General features: G+C 37.5%; 2 protein-coding genes and 1 pseudogene across 5 annotated transcripts; 1 reads left to right on the plus strand and 2 right to left on the minus strand.

The window, feature by feature from the left end:
• The first annotated feature begins 594 nt into the window (after window positions 1-594).
• On the plus strand, window positions 595-11481 carry LOC147493042 (SNAP25 homologous protein SNAP33-like; annotated as a pseudogene).
• Window positions 3996-7661, minus strand: LOC147493043 (endoglucanase 24-like). The gene is made up of 5 exons (XM_086565059.1): window positions 6921-7661; window positions 6109-6408; window positions 5165-5326; window positions 4738-5013; window positions 3996-4503 (listed from the first exon to the last, which is right to left on the minus strand). Exons 1-5 carry the CDS (start codon window positions 7338-7340, stop codon window positions 4168-4170), a joined length of 1494 nt encoding a protein of 497 aa, XP_086421185.1. The 5' UTR covers window positions 7341-7661; the 3' UTR covers window positions 3996-4167.
• On the minus strand, window positions 10717-18126 carry LOC147493044 (PHAF1 protein At3g51130-like). 4 transcript variants are annotated; one of them, XM_086565060.1, is made up of 15 exons: window positions 17967-18126; window positions 17818-17900; window positions 17667-17741; window positions 17521-17588; window positions 17326-17431; window positions 17170-17230; window positions 16901-17067; window positions 16595-16657; window positions 13900-13947; window positions 12745-12858; window positions 12569-12668; window positions 12389-12462; window positions 11653-11757; window positions 11488-11548; window positions 10717-10892 (listed from the first exon to the last, which is right to left on the minus strand). In XM_086565060.1, the coding sequence occupies exons 1-14, from the start codon at window positions 18064-18066 to the stop codon at window positions 11501-11503; spliced, it is 1212 nt and encodes a 403-aa protein (XP_086421186.1). In that variant the 5' UTR covers window positions 18067-18126; the 3' UTR covers window positions 10717-10892; window positions 11488-11500. The 4 variants fall into 4 exon arrangements, with proteins under 4 accessions (XP_086421186.1, XP_086421187.1, XP_086421188.1 ...); XM_086565061.1 differs by having other exon boundaries at window positions 17818-17882; window positions 17967-18112; XM_086565062.1 differs by lacking the exon at window positions 17667-17741.
• Window positions 18127-18677: the final 551 nt, after the last annotated feature.

Below are 18677 nucleotides of genomic sequence, written 5' to 3' on the forward strand. Positions count from 1 at the left end.
CAAAACACTCCCAACTCTCCCAAAAAAAATTCATCTCTTCAAATCCTCTCTCTTATTCTTCTCTTCTTCCAAAATTAAACTAAGAATGATAGAGTGATGTCAAAATTAAATGTCAGATTCGTCATCATCAACTCCCTATTGATTAGTTCAAGCAATTTTTGAGGAGTCAGAGAGATGTTTGAATTTAGGAAATCTTGATTTCTTTCGGCAATTATTTATCATGGCTTTGATCTTCAAACCTTCAAACAATCTCTATCACTCACTTCCTCGAAACTCAACTTCTCATTTCATCGAGAACACCATCTTTCTACACTACAATATCCTCCCTCCTCCCTTCCCCAATCCCCAAATCAAACCCAAAGCTCGGATGACAAGTTCATTAACGTTGGTGGTTCCAAGCTATTTGGTCATGTTCACATTAGCGGTCAAGAACTTCGGCAGATTGGCATTTCTTGCCTAACTCTTTTGTTGTTCTCGAAATTCAAAACTTCATAACATTCCTAATGTTTTCGACATTAGAACTATGATATTAGTTCTCGAATCATTAGGGGGTTGAAGTCAATGTATATAATGGAGAGGTAACGGTTGATACCCATGGGATTAAACGCCTCATTGAGCCATGTGTATGACGCCGGGAAGATTCGAGGTGGGTTTTTTGTTGGTGGCCCATTGCTTGCTCGATTTGGTGAGGCAATGGTTGCACTCCCTGGTGGTTGTGAAATTTGGGCTCGACCTATCGACATATACGTCCAAGAATTCCGTGCGCTTGGAGCTACTGTTGAAATGAGGTGATATTCTTCAATTCCTTCTACTGCTAAATACCCTTTAGTAACAGAGTAACAACTTAATTATCTCTACAGCTGGTGCAAAATCTAAACTCACTCCTAGAAGAACCAAAAATAAAAAAAGAACCTGGATTTCTTGGTTCGTCCAATTCTAATCCATTTGATTCCAACTCGGACTCTGATGCTAAGAAAACCTTTACTCCTACAAGACGTACTTCTTCGGAACCTGTACTGCTGAATCTTACATCAATGCTTTTAGTGATGACGAAGGAAGTGGAGCTTCTACAGTTAGTTATGCTTCGAGAAACAAATACAAGAATGACTTCCGTGATTCTGGAGGATTGGAGAACCGAGGCGTCTCGCGAGAACCGGAGGGCTATGCCACGCAAAGGCTAAGGAGACAACAAAAGTGTCGATAGTTGCCTCAAGATTCTTGAGGATATTTGAGATGATGCTACTAAGACTTTGATCACCTTGCATCGCCAGGGTGAGCAAATCACAAGGACTCACGAGGTTGTTGCTAACATTGATCGGGATCTCACCGGGTATGGCTATTTGTCCCATTTGTCGTTGTATTTTGCCTTATGACCGGAATATAAATAACGTTGTGAATTTGTGTGTTTTGGGGTGGGGTGAGGGGTTGAAGCGAGAATATATGCTTGCTAAACATCCGCTAATATCTTTTTCTTAAGAACTTACCGTTAAATTGTCTAAGAAAGTTAAATTTGATATAACTGGAACCAAAACATCATTTTTGGTGACAGTATTTAACAATGTATTGCTGTTTAGCTATTATAAGATCTTCAAGTAATGAGTTTTCAGTAAAGATTGTGAACTATGCGTGTGGAGCATTAAGTATATCCACTAGCTTTGGGAATATGGTTATTTGACCTTTTGGTGGTGATTGAGTGTTTGCCATTAATGTCTGAGCTTGACCTTTGCCTTCGCATGCTCGATATACTGGAGTACTTATCCCACACTACTACACTGTATAGAGATCCATTTATTTATTTATTTATTTATTTTTCTGGATTCTTAGTTGCGCTTTCAGTTATTGGATAACTTAGTTGCGTGTTTCATGGTGAGAAGCTATTGGGAAGTCTTGGTGGTATGTTTTCTAAAACATGGAAGCCTAAGAAGACTAAAGCAATTAAAGGGCCCGTAATTACGAGAGGTAATTATCAGATCACATTCAATCTTTGGACTTTACTAGCTGGAAAAGTTTCTCTTTGCTTACCCAGATACACGTGTTGGGTTGCGATGATTCATTTAAAAGAAGGGGAAATCACTTGGAGCAAAGGGAGAAGTTGGGACTGGCATCAGTTCCTAAGGGAAGATCGAACCCTCGAAAACCGGCATCTGAACCCACAACTACAGAAAGTTGAGGTACATCTTGGCGTTGAAAGTAAAACTCACAGATAGTGTGGAGGAGAAAGTAGAGAGTGAGGTGGAGATGGAATCTGCTCAATCTGAATGCAACAGACTAGATAAGCCCGATTCAAATTTTAATGTATGTTGATGGGGAGATAAAGTCTTGAGAGCAAGACACATTAGATTCAGGAGTTGTGATGTGAAATAATGAGGACTCGCAGTCTATGCCTATTGAAATTGTTGAAAGCAATAGATTAGAAACAGCTAGAGTGGTATCAAGAAGTGGAGAATCCGATGAGGATATCTCTATGGAAGAACCTTTAGACTGCTCCGCAAAGGAGCAAGGCCTCGAATTGGAAATAAACTCCTCTCCTGTAGATAATACACAATTAGAACTAGAATCTACCGATTCTATTTATCGAAGTAGTGATGATAATGGGGATTTGAGTGGAAGGTCAGATGTGACTGATGAACGAATTGGAAATAGACTCCTCTCCTATAGATAATACACAATTAGAACTAGAATCTACCGATTCTATTTATCGAAGTAGTGATGATAATGGGATTTGAGTGGAAGCTAGGTCAGATGTGACTGATGAAGAGGCTAAGGAAGATGGTGACCGTTCTTATGTTTTTGTCGATGGAGGAATTCTCTTGATGGGATTGTTTCGGATTGTTTGGGATTGTTTTTTTTGGTGTATTTTCAGTTATGTGAGAGTAGATGATATTAATGATGTTCAGTACTTCTACTACTTCGTCAAGTCTGAGAACAAGCCAACTGAGAACCCTCTTCTTTTTTGGATCACAAGAGGTCCTGGTTGTTCTGTTTTAACTATGGGGCGTGTGGATATTTGAATACGGTTAACATATGATGTTTCAAAGGAAAGCATGGGCTAACCCAACAATCCATTTAAGGCCACTGAAGATGGATACCAGCCATAAGCTTATGAATTTTTCTCTGTGATGAAGTATGTGGTAAGTGAAGGCAGAAATGATACCACCACCTAGGCAACCGAGAGTTGTAGCGTGAAGTGACAGCTAACTTCCAACTGACCTACTCTGAGGGAATTGATGTTGTGATTCTACCGATGTTGAGTAGCCACAAACCATCACACCTAGATGACGAGTGTGGGAGGCATTACAGACTACACTTGCGGCCACAATTGCTGCAATGTATGGTGGGAAAATCCATGCTACGTTGAAAAATCCGGCAGGGAGACAAAAGAGAGCCTATGGCAGTTGCACCACCAAAGATGAGATTGTGGTTCCCGCCGCGGTCCAAAGGGACGGCCGATTAAGATTAGGATTGGAGTGGCAAGAAATATACCAAAGTGACCCATGAAATTGCGGTCCATTCCAAAGTGGTGTGAACGAGTAATTGCTAACCTTTATTGGTACCTGAAATTGGATCCGTCTATTTCAACTATATTGTTGTATTGCTATATGAATTGAAGTAACAATACGTGAATGTTGTTGCTTGGCTTTTGTTTGTTCAGCACGATAGTTTTTCATCTTATTTACATTATTATTGACACACAGGAAATTGTGTTCTTGGCTTTTTTACATTTTGATAGTCTATTGTCTATACTGCAAGGAAGTTTTCATTCAGACAATGCCATTGCTTAGCCATTTCTTAGCTTGCAAAACTAGGTCAGGCTGTTTTTATATTTCATATGAGCAACCTTGATTTGTTTACTAATGCACTACCGTAGCCCTTAAGTGCGTTGATTACATATGCTCTACATTCTTTAGTACAGCTATTAATGTAGTAAGCCCGGCGAATGCCGGGCAAATTATCTAGTTGCCCTACACACTGGGGGAGGAATGAACACTGGAAACTTTTGTGACATTTCCAATCATATCTATTACCCTTTTTTTTTTTTTTTTTCCAATCATATCTATTACATTAAACCCACTCTATATGCATTCCATGTAATTTTGTAACAAAACCTCTGACTTCTTTTTTTTTTAACAAAGATGAGAGATTTTTTCACATTTTTGTGTTAGTGTGTTAGTAATTAGTGTTTGGGTTAGCAACAAAGTAGGAAAGAACACCAACTAAAGGAGCATTGATGTATGTTGTGGGCTCGGACTTTCTAAAATCAGCCCGATCATCTTCATATGCATCATCTTCTCCTGGCCCACCCACCACGGCCCCAACCAAGGTGTTAGGATTGGGGTCGGATGAGTTGTAGTAAACTGAGCCTTCCTTGCAGGCAATGAATTGTGGATGGACTTTTATCGATGGTATAGATGATCCACGATGGTGGATGCGTTGTGGGTACTTGTTGCTATAGCCCACCATGTATGACATGCCCATTGGGTTGTCCCCCAAGATGTAATCAACCTGCACAACAGTAGCAATAATATGCGTAACATTTTCACAACAAATCAAGCAGCAAGAGTGCAGACACAAAGTTCAATCATTGATATTTTAATGAACATTCTCATGAGGCTAAATGCCTAAATCAATTATTATTTTACTTTGCTTAAGGGAATTAACATCAGTTAAGAAACAAGAGTGGGCTAACATTAATGAGAATGGACATGAATACTAATGTGCTTTAAGATCGTATGGTACCTGCTTCTTGGCTTGTTGATGAAGAGACGTCGGACCAACACTGATGCCCCCACAATTAACTGTCTGTGATGTCCGCGAAAGATATTTCGCGTAGACAAGAAGGAGAAAGGAGATGGAAGTGACATGCTGCATGTTGCTCCCTCCAGGCTTGTAAATGAGGCCACCAGGAGTGTACTCAATGTGCGAAGACGACGATTCTGGTATTAATGTACACATGAAGCTATCTGCCGATACTTTGTATGATTCGAGGCTGTACACATTCCCTTCGAGGAATTCCTAAAGCATGATCACGCAAATCAGTATCTGTAAGAAAATTTGACGCGCAATTCTCACCGTTGCAGGATTTAGTACAGCTGTTAGATTAATGGCTCGTATTAAGGTCTTTTTTTTCCATATGCTAAGTGTACTATACTTGCAAAATGTTAACCTTAGAAACGAGGACGTTAAGACCAGCATGTTTATTGTCCCATCCAAATTCATTAATGTTGTCATCAGCACCAAGTGTTTTTCCATTGGTCTGTATGTAATTAAGATAGGCGTCGCTCTGGGTGGCCCTTCTAAGCCATGAAGCTCCCCATAGCAACTCATCCTGCAAGAAACCCAACAAAGAACACGTACATCTGATCAAGCATATCAGTGATAAAGATTATTATTATGACTAATAATAAAATGATCCCCAAAAATGACCTTTAAATTAACAAGAATTGATGTGAGAGATGAGCATTTTTTGTTGTTGTTGGTAAAGATAGCATATGTAGGAACACAACAACACAGGTTGCACAGGCATGTTTGCTATACAGTCAACGGTATAACTTGATTTGAAGGCCAATCTTACAAACTATGCACCAAATTGGCCTATAAAGAATTGCAACTGTAAAATGCACATGGGTCTTCTTCCCAATTGTGTGCGTCTGCAATCTGCATGTGCTTTGGAAGTTCTTAACAGCAAATTGCAGCAAGATGCTGTGAGATCCTTACAGTTATGTTCTTTCTATTCATCATATAGTTTATACTTTGTTCAAGTAATTAATATTGTATAGAAGGGAAAATTTTCTACACCAGGCAAGACATAAATTCTATCCCAAATAAGACTAGGCATACAGGCTAACAGGCAACAGGTCGCATGATATCAGCTGTTGACAAAAGCACTGTTAAATGTTAATAAACAAACTATATGTCAACTTCTTTCCGAAAAGAAATGTACAGGTTTTTTGTTTGAGAAGTTGAGAAGTTTCCTGTATTGTTGTACTCATTTCAGTCATGAGAAATTTATTATTATGGTTTAATGCACCTACTGTCTTATAACTGTTGTAAGTAATACAGAATTACAGACACCAGTATCAGTAAGTCCATAACAAACATATAGCTTACCTGATATCCATCAAAATCACAGTAGAATGGACACACACCGGACCTGATATCCTCATTATCACTATAAGCTCCTTTGTAATTATCAGCATAATCGAAAACTCGTACTGCATTTCGCAGCAATGTCTCCGAGTACCCTGGATCAGCTGATTTGAACGCCATTGATGAGGCTGCTAAAGCCGCTGCAGTCTCGCCCGCAACATCTGAAGCAGCCTTAGGTGCCACCACACTGTAAACGGTCCTAGCCGTATCCATGTCCTCTGGCCTCTCCCAACAGTTGTGGTCTATTATTGGATCCCCCACCTAAGGAGCTCAAAAACAAAACTAAAATCAGTGTCAACACAAATGTAGCATGCACCCATCATTAGGGTGCATAATAAGACATGAGGATGTGGATGTTAATCGTGGAATTTTCCCGTTTGGCCTGCATAAATGAGAGGCGAGTGTTTGTCCTGGAATGTCACACTTAAGTCGAAATAAATGCAGTATTTACCTACATTAACGTACTAATTCCTCATGTTTAATCCGTGAGGATCAACATCATTATGGATTCCAAGACCAACATTAACAGTATTAAACAGTAAAAGTAATTTTTACCAAGAAAAAATAGTATATATTTTAAGAACTGACAAAATCAGCAATAAAGATTGTGGGCCCCAAAATAAAAAAACAAGAAAAGCGACGTGGTGCTCCGATCACGGGTTACTTTACCTACATGGCACCCATACTCCCTGAACTCATCATGCTTACCAAAATACCCATACTCTTAAAGTGTAAAATTACTAAAAAGGGCTACTCTACACTTGTACAGGTACCTGCACAAAAATCCGGTCTGGTTGTGAAACAGTCTTGAGGAGATAATCAGTAGACCACTTAATAGCAACCAATGCATTCCTAAGCTCGCTAGGTGGCATCAATTCTCCGAACTCGATGACACTCCAAGCCAACATTGTCGTCGAAAATGCCATAGGAAAACCAAACTTAATGTTGTCACCTGCATCATAGTACCCGCCTGTTAAGTCAATCCCATTTGTCGAACCATCGCCTAGACCGGAATTTGCGCTCCAATTAAGTCGTTGATCAAGAGGGAGCCAACCGGAACGTTGTCCCTCAAAAAATAATATACACTTGGACAATGCATCTTGGTAGTCATGAGACTTGGCCAAGAAGACAAACTGAGAAAGGAGGCCAAAGAAAACCAAATGCAAAGAAGGGGATAGTATCATCTTCTTCATATGGAGTCCTTGGGGAGGGACTAGTTTATTTTCTTTGTGTGGTTTGTCTGTGGTTATGTTTTTGTTTGTTGTTGCATTGGTTTGTTGTTTACTTGAGTGGGAGTTGGTTGGTTTGTTGGTGCTGAAATTTATACTAGTGGCAGGAAGTGAGTGAAAGGGAGTAGCGAGTAATAAGGTAAGGACTAAAGAGTGGAGTTGATCACGAGAAAAAATAGAAAAAGAGGTGTGGTGGGGTTTTGGTTTTAGTTTGAAGTGGTAAGTATAAGCGCCGACACTACTGCTACTGTCAGTTAAACTCACATGTTTTTGTGAAATCAGCGGTGTACTCAACTTCTCAAGCCACAAATATTTTTGTGGGGGCCGGCCCTTTGGCAGGTATCTGAACTAGAATGAGTATAGACAATGGAGTTTCTATTCCCTATTTCAAAGAATCGGATGTTACTCAAAACTCACACCACTTTAGTCTTCTTGATTTTATTTATTTATCTAATTTTTCATTTTAGATGAATTTTTGTTATTTCCCACCCTCTAAAAGTCTTTAGTCTATAAACTTGAGCCCAAGAATTTGATGAAAGAAAGCAGCTTGTGATATTCCAGAAAAGCCGTGCAGCAGCCTTGGTCATGTTCTGACGTTGTAAAGTGGAACATTAGCAGGAAAAGATTATAAACTTGCGTATATATGCTGCCAAGAATCTGTTGTGAAGGTCTGGCCGGTTCACCACTTAGTTCCGTTAATTGTGACAGTGAACAAAGTGAACCTTTTTTTCGGTAACTGAACAAAGCCAACTCAGTATAATTAAGTTGACAATCAAATGAGTTTTACTTCTGTTTAATATAAACTTAAAAACTAGATAATCTCCTCTAGAAATTAAGTGTCCGCTATATATGTCTCCCACTATCTGATACATATACCGAAGTACCGTGGTTAAAGACTTGTTGTAGGCACGAATTTTATGCCAATTCACTTCTTATATATCCCTTTTTTCGTTTTTTTTTCTCTTTTTTCGTGTGTACTTAGAATGATTGAAGAAGTTTTTTTCGCTTGTGCTTAAACGATTGAAAACTTCAAGCAATGATTTTCTCTCTTTGTTTTTTTGGTCAGTTGTTATTGATACCATGCCGAACAATGTACATATATATTAATCAAATAATTGAATGCCCTTACCTAGCGCTCGTATTGGCACTTTAAAATTGCCCAGTGCTAGTGTGGTACACATTCTAGATCCTGATCCAATACTTTTGTTGGACCTTCATGTCCAAGCGATTGGTTTTAGGCCTTCCTGTTTTTTTAATAGTCTTTTAGGCATTGTTAATCCATGGCGTGGCATGGCGTGGTTTTAAAATGATGCAAATTGTCATTTAAAACACACAAATCTGCCCATCGTCTAGTATTGTAAACGAGAAACATGCTCAGCAGAGTATCACATGAAAAATGTACTTATTAGTTACTACTTACTAGGCGCACAATTGAGTCTCCACACTCGTAGTTAATTCTTTGATGGAAAGTATATATTCTTCAGCTAAACAATACTAAGTACTTGCCAATACTGAAGAGTGACTTACAAGTCGGTCATTTTTTTTTTTTGGTAAAGAGTCAGTCATAAGTTAGTATTATTTAAGCATATCTACCTCCCTTTTTACTTCGTTCCTTTTTTTCTTTTTTCTTCACTAGGCATCAGTTTAAGAATACTCTTACACTCAAAGTGAAATTCAAAAAGATCTTTATTCTCTCAGTTATGAAGAACTACTCTTCGCAGTGCAACCAAAAGTCCAAAAGTGCCCTCCCCAAATGTTGTTTCCCAGCTCATGGACTAAGCCTTCTCAAAGCTAATTGGTTGTTAGTTGGGTGGACAGGTGAATAAGACAGTATACTATATTACTGTAGACTCTTCACGTCAAACGAAAATGGAAAGTCTGCAACAGCAACAGTTCGTCTGTTAGACTGTCACATCTTACAAGTTAAATGAAGACTCGCTCCTTTGACTGGGTTGTTTCTCTACCAAGGCAGTTAATAAATAGTTAAAGACCCAGTGTCTGTGCCAGGGTGCTCCTACATTTCTCCCCGGATGCCCAGAGCTGTAAACTTGAGTTAATAAATGTCCTCTTCAAATTATTAATATTAATACGAGATTCTAGTGAAGTAGTGAGGAGTGAATAGTGAAGTAGTCTATCTACTCAGCTACCGAAAGGAGATAAGTGTAGTCAAGATTTTTGGATAAGAATTAAAGCATTCCAGAAAGCATAGTTAAATTAATTAGCAACTCGTATTTTTTTTAGTGAGGCAAGAACGTTGATATTTGTATAAAATTATCATTATAAAAAAAACAGACAACGGATTTGTCAAATATCAATGAAACCAGTATTTGGAAATCACAAAATCCATTCAAATGATACTATACATGTCAATGACTTCTCTCTCACTTCAGACAATTGATTCTTATTTTGATGACCTTCACATGATACTAAAGTTTATTCCTAATATTAATATTGGCTCTCTCTCTCTATCTATATATATATGATGATTATTATTAGTAGTATATATATATGTTGATTATTTTTTTTTTTTAAAGTATAAAATTCCATGGGAAATAAGTTCTAAACATGCCATATCCATAAAATGTGTGTTATAGATGGTGTAATAGTGTTTTAATTTTTTAAGAGTAGGTTCTACAAATGTTCGACAGACGAACACATGCTACTAAAAAAACCTCTTACATTTTGACGGCAGATTATTTCGAAGGACTTCTGAAGCTCACATCACTGCAAAAAGTAGTCAATCATTTCATCAACTGACATTATGGCGTACCTTCAGTTTATTATGGCGTACTTCACTAGAATAGAACTCACAGAAGTTTCTATTGAAAAAAAAAAAAAAAAAAAAAAAACTCACAGAGCCTAGATTTCAATGTAGCCATGTGAATATGTGACGACCCTTAGTAGGGGCCATGAACTTTGAAACTTCAAGTGTCCCATTTGGAAATTGCAATTGCAGCATTTCAGCTTCCGTATTTCGTCCTTTTAAACCAACAAAATCAATTTATGAAAATTTGCATTGTTTCTCGAGGGACCCACAAACAGTTTATAGTTTTATTAGTTTTATTAGTTTTGTACACTTCGCATTTGTGCAACACAGGTTGAGACACGAACTCAGATACGAATTTGAATTAATTCAAAGCGGCTCCCTTTCCTCTAGCAACAACTTGTAGAATCATACTACAAAATACACAAAAGTTCAAATAATAGGCCAATTTGCATCTACTGTAGCCTTTGAAAAGTGTAATCTCTCGATACAGACATGGATATCTGCTATATGTCAGCATTTTAGTGGGCATTGAGATTTCGATTTTAAGAAGAACGCATGTGATTAAACTGATAATTACTGTACAATCATGATCTATTCATTTCCATATCGTGAATATACAAGTGTGCACTACAACTGTACATGTTTTTTGACAGTGCTGTACAATTTTTCAACAGTTTCTTCGAGCAGAAGACAGAAGTAATAACTATGAGGACTTGATCCTTTCATAATGTACAAAGACCAAGTGCTCCCTGTAAATAGAAACATTTGGCCCATTAATTATTGGGAAAAAATAAATAAACACATTGCTGAAATTCAAACTCGAGAAAATGCTAACAAGACTAGTTAAAGGACAAAGAAATCTTATTCTATCTAGTTGTGTGTTTCTAGAGAATCGTTTCAGAAGTATATCTGAAGTTACTTAAAACACAAAGAGGACATTCAGGACACTAAGGCCTTACAAGACACTGGCAGGGATTAAAGAACCAATTACCATATGTGGGGCATTGGGCACCTGTCATTCCTGTCACAAAATGCCAGCAACAGAAGCAAAACGGACTAGTTGGAATGGGTCTACAGTGCAGTGCGTGCATTGGAAAATTTATTTTGATATAGTACTGCTTCAATTTAATTCCTTGAATGAAATACAAGGCACCAAAAAAGAAAGAAGAAGACGATATATAATTTCTAGCAGATCTAAAACTAAAGGATTATGTTTTCGTCTATAGTACTGTGTGGTTTCAAATGCTTTATAGCGACAGTGTGGCGCAGTATGTGCAAATTTAAGGTGTGGGGGAAGAAAAACTTTAACATTTGCATAGAGAGAGAATGGCGGGTTATTCATACCATATATATTTCATCATGACTGGAAGAGTGTAACAGTGGCAATATAGCCATTTTTCATCACCTGTTAAAATGTAAATAATGAAGTAATTATATTTATAAATCGTGGACATATTGAAAATGATGTGATGGCAAGGAAAGAGTTGCCAAGCGCAATCTAATTCTCACCTCAAATGCAACATTTTGATACCCATAGACAAAGGTAGAACCAAAAGGATTGCTTGTGGATCCTTGTGTTTGGATTGCAGCTCGCCCACAGTCACCAAGGATCTCCTACAAATAAGTGTGTTAAAACAGAAAATGAAATCTCTATTCGACAATGCGAAAAGCAACAAGGGCCAAGTGAACCTAGCCCGAAGGCTCTTGCCGATGCGTTATTTTTTAATAGACCCACCCGCCTCCACCTTGTCCATGAAAACTTGCTTTCGCTCCTTGGTCCACCAATTGTAGCAACACCCTGTCTCTAGCCCGAAGGCTCACCTGGCCCAAAGGCCCATCACATAATTACACAAGAAAGAAATCCCCAATCAACATTTGGCGGGATTCAAACTTGCAACCTCTTCCATGATCGATTTGAAATATTTAGATAGAGTGAGATTTGAAGTAATTATACTTCGATGAAAGTCATAAGACTCGGGTGTACCGCACTATTTGTTCCCTTTTGTCTTTCCAGAACCAAATAAGCTTGTGCTAAAAGGATATATGTATCTGATATTTCTACCAGACTCACTACAAATAATCTATATGGTTATAATAGAAGGAAAATAATCCTAAATACACAGTGAGACTTCTATGTCAATAGTAGAAGTCGACATTACTAGAGAGGCTTTTCACACCTAAAAACATGATATAAATAAGACCTATCATGGAAGAAAAACTATGCATTCTGGAGACCAAGTATTACCTTTACTTGCTCCCATTTGGTGCTAGGCGTAATGCAGTGCTTGGAAGCATTTCCTTCCCGAAACAATCCCCCACCTGGAAAGGGGAGACCCATCAGTATAGAGAAGGTATACATATTTCCCTACTTCAAATACAAAAATGGCAAAGTAAAATGACTGGTAGAGAGAACCAGAGAGAGAACCTTCAGAACCATAGATAAGAAAGTTGCATTTTAGGTATGAATTGAAGTCTGCATGTCCAGGAAAGTTGGTGTGCAAAACGAACTTCTTAATTTTATGAGTCTGCGCATTCAACATGGTTATCTGAGTTGAAGACATGGTGGTGCAATGAACATGTTACTAAGAAGATAAAACATACCTGCCCATCAAATAATATGTCAAAACCGCGGGTGAAATAATTGTAGAAGTAATCCCCACATAGAGTCGTTCGTGGGCGAGGATCAGAAGCAGAGTGAATCACCATTTGATCAACCTAGGTAAAAAAATACAGAAACAGCTCGACTATAATATGAAATGCAAAAATCATCAACGAAAACAATCAACTACTACAATTAATGTCATCGTTATATCAAGTTCAGCAATAATGTTTAAGGAGAAATAGAAAGACGGGGAACATTTTGGTCTAAATTGATAGCAGCTCTAGAGGAACGATATTTGCCAGCATAATATACAGTAACCATTTGTAACAATCATATAAAACTAATAATACGGGAAACACTCCCCAAAAAAGAAAGAACAAATAGAAAAACAGAATCCATCTTCTTTAGAAATAAAGGATGGCGAAAGGTTCCAGTTTCTTTAGAAATAAATTTCATTCCTGTATTATTCTAATGCTCACCTGGTCACCTTAGTTACTAAAAGCACCAAAGATGTCAAACAGTAAGACTAATAGTTCAAGTGTACAATGCAACCAAGGTGGCCTCGTGAACCTGGGGTCAGAGTAAATTTGAAACAAAGGTGTCGCGGTGTAGATGATCTGGTCCATAACTTTATGTTAAATATTCCATAAGTAAACTTACAGCTTCCAAGATTAACAATCTAACTTCGTGGCCCAAAGTATTATGCACTAATTTGTCAAATTTAACAAAAGAATTTGGCTCCGCTTGTTTGCTCCGGAAAAGAGGGCAATTTAACTATTTTCGAAATGTTTCCCCCACTTCCAATTTTACTATTGGTTGGTTGTGTGATTTGGTGGTGGGACCTATGGAAAGATTTAACCAAAGAGATAAAACCGGGCTAAGCTTTTGCCATTCTGAAGTCATGACAAAACTTTCCCTAAAATTACAGCCCCATCATCCAACATTTTCTTCATTCCATTTAACTGATCTCAAATTTCATCTTCTCCACCTACCAAGCACTTCTTAAGTTGGGGAACGTTTTGTTTTGCAAAATCTTCCAAAAGAAAAGTTTTCAAAACAGAAATTTACAAATTTGCTGCTATTTGTGTTGATACCAAGCAGAGCCTTTGATTCAAATTTCAAAAATAATTACAACTTTACGGCGAGCTGCTTACCTGCTTTTGATGAATTCCACATGGACGGCCTAAGTCAGTCCAGACGTCCTATAAAACAAGAAAATATAGGAAGAAAAGTGATGAATAATCCTCATAGAGTTGGCTCCACATGAGATATGAATTCAAAGAAAATTAGATAGAGACCAAAAGAGTAAAAGATGATATGCAAGGCAACAGCAGAATGATCCACAAACGAATAAGGTTGTCCAAGATCATCTTCGGCTGATCCTGAAGTACTGGTACTGAAAAGACGAAGAGTGTAACAATACCAATCTTTATCCTGACAGTGTATCCTATATAACGCTGCAAGTTGGGCCGGCCAACCCGAATCTAACCCCAACCCAACCCAAAATTTTTGTCCCATGGAGAGGTGTAACTTAACATTTACAAATTGGACCAAAAAAAATTAGAACCATCCGAATTTGGGTCGGGTATGGGTTACAATTTAAATAACCCAAAAAACCCAAACTCGACCCCAGCTGTCCATGTATTGCTAGTCTGAATTTCTGCTACGACTAAATATCACATAAAACAAACAAGACAAGATGTATATTATTTGTATGTCTTACTTTTCTTCAACGACTACATCTTTGGGATTGTTTGACCAGCTTAGTATAATTAAATCTCAGTTATTTATCTTGTTTAACTCTTATATGATTAGGTGTTTTCGATTTTGAAAATGTTAACTTGTCCTTAGTGGGAAGCAAGTCCAAACCTGTTAACCAAGACTAACTCACTGTAACCCGACAAACCGATGCAACCTGATTGGGTTGGCTTGGGTTGCTATCATTGGGTTTGAATTTGGATTGGGCACGCTGTGGGCTGACCCTCCAAATCTTTCGGGTTGAGCATGGACAGACCCCCTAACCCACCTAACCCGTCCGACTTGCAGCCCTAATCCTCATGCAATAAGGTGGTGCACTGCGTTTGCCTCAGGCAAACCCCACTCCTGCCCAGTAGCTGCACCTTGATTTCCCTTATTTAGTAATTGACTTAAGCATATGTTTTATCGACTATTAGTAATAGACTTAAGAAAGTACTTTTTACATATCTAACGATGAACATGATCTTCATATTTTAACACATTTTTCATAACTAATGTCTGTCTATTAGTTTCAGACGGAATAAAACAGAAGTAGTTCATTTTTTTTTATCAATTAATTAAATAGCAAGGAAACATCATCAGTCAATTACAATTCGAAAATAACGAATCATCCAACAAGAAGCTTCAATTTTAGTACAAAACAAGTAAACCAACACAGAAGAAGCTTCAATCTTTCTCATGTCAACCCTTAAATTTTTCAAAAATAAATAAAAATCTTTGCGAGTTTGGACTCTAGTTGACATTATAATGAAAGTTGAGACGCTTATCTTTGGGAGGGAGAATGTACTCTTAGCATAAGAGTGCTCTTGTATTTCAGTCTCACCTACCTTCTAAGGGCATGTTTTCTCTCTCTTGGGCTCATACAACGTAACAGCTTCCTAGTTCAATTTTAACTTCCAGCTGTTAAGCAGATAGATTGTTTTCAAACAGTGGCCTACTGGTCAAGACTTAGGGAATGAAGTTCTAACTATCCAAAAAAAAATTCTAAAACAGTCAATAGCAGCAGTGGCCATGGGACAAAGTGACAAACAATGTTCGAAAAAGCGACCTAGGAGGTCTCTAGGTGCTGGGTGGTGCCCAACAGACTACCCTCAAAAAGTGAGGCAGACTAATCGGCCTCTAGACGGTCTACTCGGGCTCAATCTTTATATTTTATTTTATTTTTTTTTAAACTGATTAAATGTCGAAAATAAGAGGCCTATCAAGGCTTAAGATTTGACTAAGTTTAAAAGATTGGAGCCGAATGTAAATTATACGCCACTCTAAGAAAGAATGTGTTTTTATATGAAATCGCTCTTCGGTCTCCCTATTCAACTCGAACAAATCACTTGCCATCTTCTTCAATTGGTACACCTTTTTGTAATAAGTACTTTTGCTTGTGTTTATTTTTTTGAATTATGGTAAATGTTTGATTTCTTCATCTCTTATTGTATGGGTGTGTGTGACTATATATTATTAAATATATATAGGAAAAAAAATAACTAGCACGCCTAGCCCGCCTAGGCGCTCTCTCACTGCCCGATTACCGCCTAGTGTTTTTAAGAACATTGAGGACAAACATACAATAAAACAAATATAATAATAATAATAAAAAACTCCACAAATAGTGGTTCTCTATCTGAAAGGTTTTCCAAATAAGGCAAAAGAATCCAACAAAAACGAAGGCAATAAAAATACTAGAAAAAAGTACAACGCAGTAGCTAAATATGTGTTTATACAAGTAACGAATAGCAAATTATTTGTGGTGATGATACCAGAGGTCTGGGGTTCGAACCCCGCTACACACAATTGAGTTACTGATCTCTTTAAAAACAGGCTTGCCCACACATTTTAGTGAGTGCCTTCTAGCTTAGTTGGTAAAACCTTTGGGTGATGATACTAGAGGTTTGGGGTTCGAACCCCGCTACACACACAATTGAGTTATTGATCTCTTTAAAAACAGGCTTGCCCACACATTTTGCAGGTGCCGACTAGCAAAGTCGGTAAAACCTTTGGGTGATGATACCAGAGGTCTGGGGATCAAACCCCGCCAACATCAAAGAGTTACTGATCTCATTTAAAACAGGCTTGCCAATCAAAAAAAAAAATTACCTGTGGTGATGCACCAAAGGGAATATGTTGACCACCCACGCCAAACCATAATTCTTCTCCCAGCTGCATGAAACATAATGCGCAAAACTCATCACTCATAAGACATCACTGGAGTCAAAGTGATGCCTTAGTCTTATTAATCTATAATCTCTTTGCAATAAATTATTTTCATCTTTTGCGAAAGACCAATCCAGTATAGACCAACAGATGGGAAATTTATAGGCAATCAGCAGAAGAGCTGGAATAACATGAAAAATGAAAACTTAACCACAATGAAGGCATTGCTGTAAGAGAAAGATGTCAAACCTTAGCATGAACCTCTTCCATGTATATACTGCCCGCTGGCAATGGTGGTGCGGTAGCTTTATTCATAAGGGAACCCACACCAACTTTACTATCAGCAGAACTATCATATATTGACACGCGGCATGTAACTGGAGTAGTCCCATCTGGGAACTCAAGAGGCAACTCCGCTGTCAAGGCAAGGTTAAATGTATGATGCCTTTTATAGACCTTGTTTCGTCTAAATATTATTTGCTTAATGTTTGGAACGATATAACAAACAAGCTACTTACCCTCTCCGTCATTGCAGCAGTCCATATACTGGCCAGGAATTGGAAAAGCAAATGACAATCCCTTTAAAATGGCAATGACATGTGAATCGTCAAGATAAAATAATACATAGAACCATGGGTCTAAATAAGGGGAAAGAAAGTAAAAAAATCACTTACAGGATAAAAAAGAGTGTAAACTCCTCTATCCTTATCATAAATTCCAGGAAATGTTGGACCAAAAAGTGCATACACAGCTACGAAAGTTGCCAAAACAGACGGTCCCCTGAGAAAGTTAAAAGACGGGATAAATTAAACATTAATATGTGTTTGGCACATGAAACTGGAAGTACTAAAGGAAAACTCAATACAAACCCAATAATCGAAGTGCCATAGCGCATTTGAAGGCGTTTGACATCAAAGACTTCAATAAGGCGTAGCCTCTGAAAAGAAATTAAAATCAACATATAATATATTAAGTACAAATATCAGGTCACGAGGCAAACACGTGAGAGACATACCTGAGACCAAGGATCAAAACGAAGATGAAAACCATGATCAGGAAAGCTAATAACGATATCCAATTTAAGTGGTTCCTATTAAATAAACAAAAAAAAATATATATAATAATACTAAAATTAAACAGTTAAAAAAAACAAAAAACAAACAAACCTCGTCAAGGTACTTGACATGAACTACATCGTATATGTTCGGTTGTTGTTCAATTTGTGCAAACGCTTCACATATTGGCATCCCTGGTTCAAAATTATTATTATGATTACATTTAGAACCGAAGAGTGGTTAGTTAAAATTAAAATTACCGAGTGTGAAGGGGCCGATTCCTAGACCGGGACGAAGATCGAGAACAATAGCACCCATAGCTGTGCCTTCACACCTACGTCTAGATCTTTGTTGCATCATCTCACAAGTTTTTAGTTTTCTCCCGCGAGCATCTTGGCTTGTTTATTTATAGACCAAATACAATTTTGATGCGAACGGGTCGGGTTTTAGCGGCTTCGGTTTCGGTTTCACTATTTGCGGTTCTAATTCGGATCTTTACTATTTATTATTATTATTAAACAATTTCAATAATTTAAATACTAAAACTTGTTTTTATTTTTTTCTTTTCCTGCATGATAATATTTTATGTATAATTAGTGATGTATCAACAATTATATATACATCAATCTATGAACATGTATTAATCATACACGTTAAACATTTACCATTCATGTGATAATTTCAAACTTTGATATAGGAATTAAAATAATCAAATATCTAATCCCAAATTTTTTTTACGTGTATACACATATATTTATTTTCTTACATTGTATTAACTCGATCGTATACACGTGCAATTAATCACATATATTTGTTACCTTTATATATTTTACGTGCATACACATATATATATTTGTACACATGTATTAACACACATTTTAAATCAAACATGCGAGTACATGCGTCTTACAATTACATCCCATCACTAATTTTTAACATGAACACTACATATTGGTTTATAATAAGTGCGT

The sequence above is a fragment of the Coptis chinensis genome, chromosome 6 (genome assembly GCF_015680905.1).
Source record: "Coptis chinensis isolate HL-2020 chromosome 6, ASM1568090v1, whole genome shotgun sequence".
In the NCBI taxonomy this organism is placed as follows: Eukaryota; Viridiplantae; Streptophyta; class Magnoliopsida; order Ranunculales; family Ranunculaceae; genus Coptis; species Coptis chinensis.

What these genes read in the sequence shown, in the direction of transcription:
- LOC147493043 (XM_086565059.1), bottom strand. Translation starts at nt 7,340, where the DNA reads ATGAAGAAGATGATACTATCCCCTTCTTTGCATTTGGTTTTCTTTGGC. An exon ending in CAGACCGGATTTTTGTGCAG is followed by an intron (nt 6,409 to 6,920) that starts GTACCTGTACAA and finishes TGAGCTCCTTAG; the next exon opens with GTGGGGGATCCAATAATAGA. An exon ending in GTGATTTTGATGGATATCAG is followed by an intron (nt 5,327 to 6,108) that starts GTAAGCTATATG and finishes GGTTTCTTGCAG; the next exon opens with GATGAGTTGCTATGGGGAGC.
- LOC147493044 (XM_086565060.1), bottom strand. Translation starts at nt 18,066, where the DNA reads ATGATGCAACAAAGATCTAGACGTAGGTGTGAAGGCACAGCTATGGGT. An exon ending in TGGAAGAGGTTCATGCTAAG is followed by an intron (nt 16,658 to 16,900) that starts GTTTGACATCTT and finishes TGTTTCATGCAG; the next exon opens with CTGGGAGAAGAATTATGGTT. An exon ending in CCAAATGGGAGCAAGTAAAG is followed by an intron (nt 11,758 to 12,388) that starts GTAATACTTGGT and finishes ACTTATTTGTAG; the next exon opens with GAGATCCTTGGTGACTGTGG.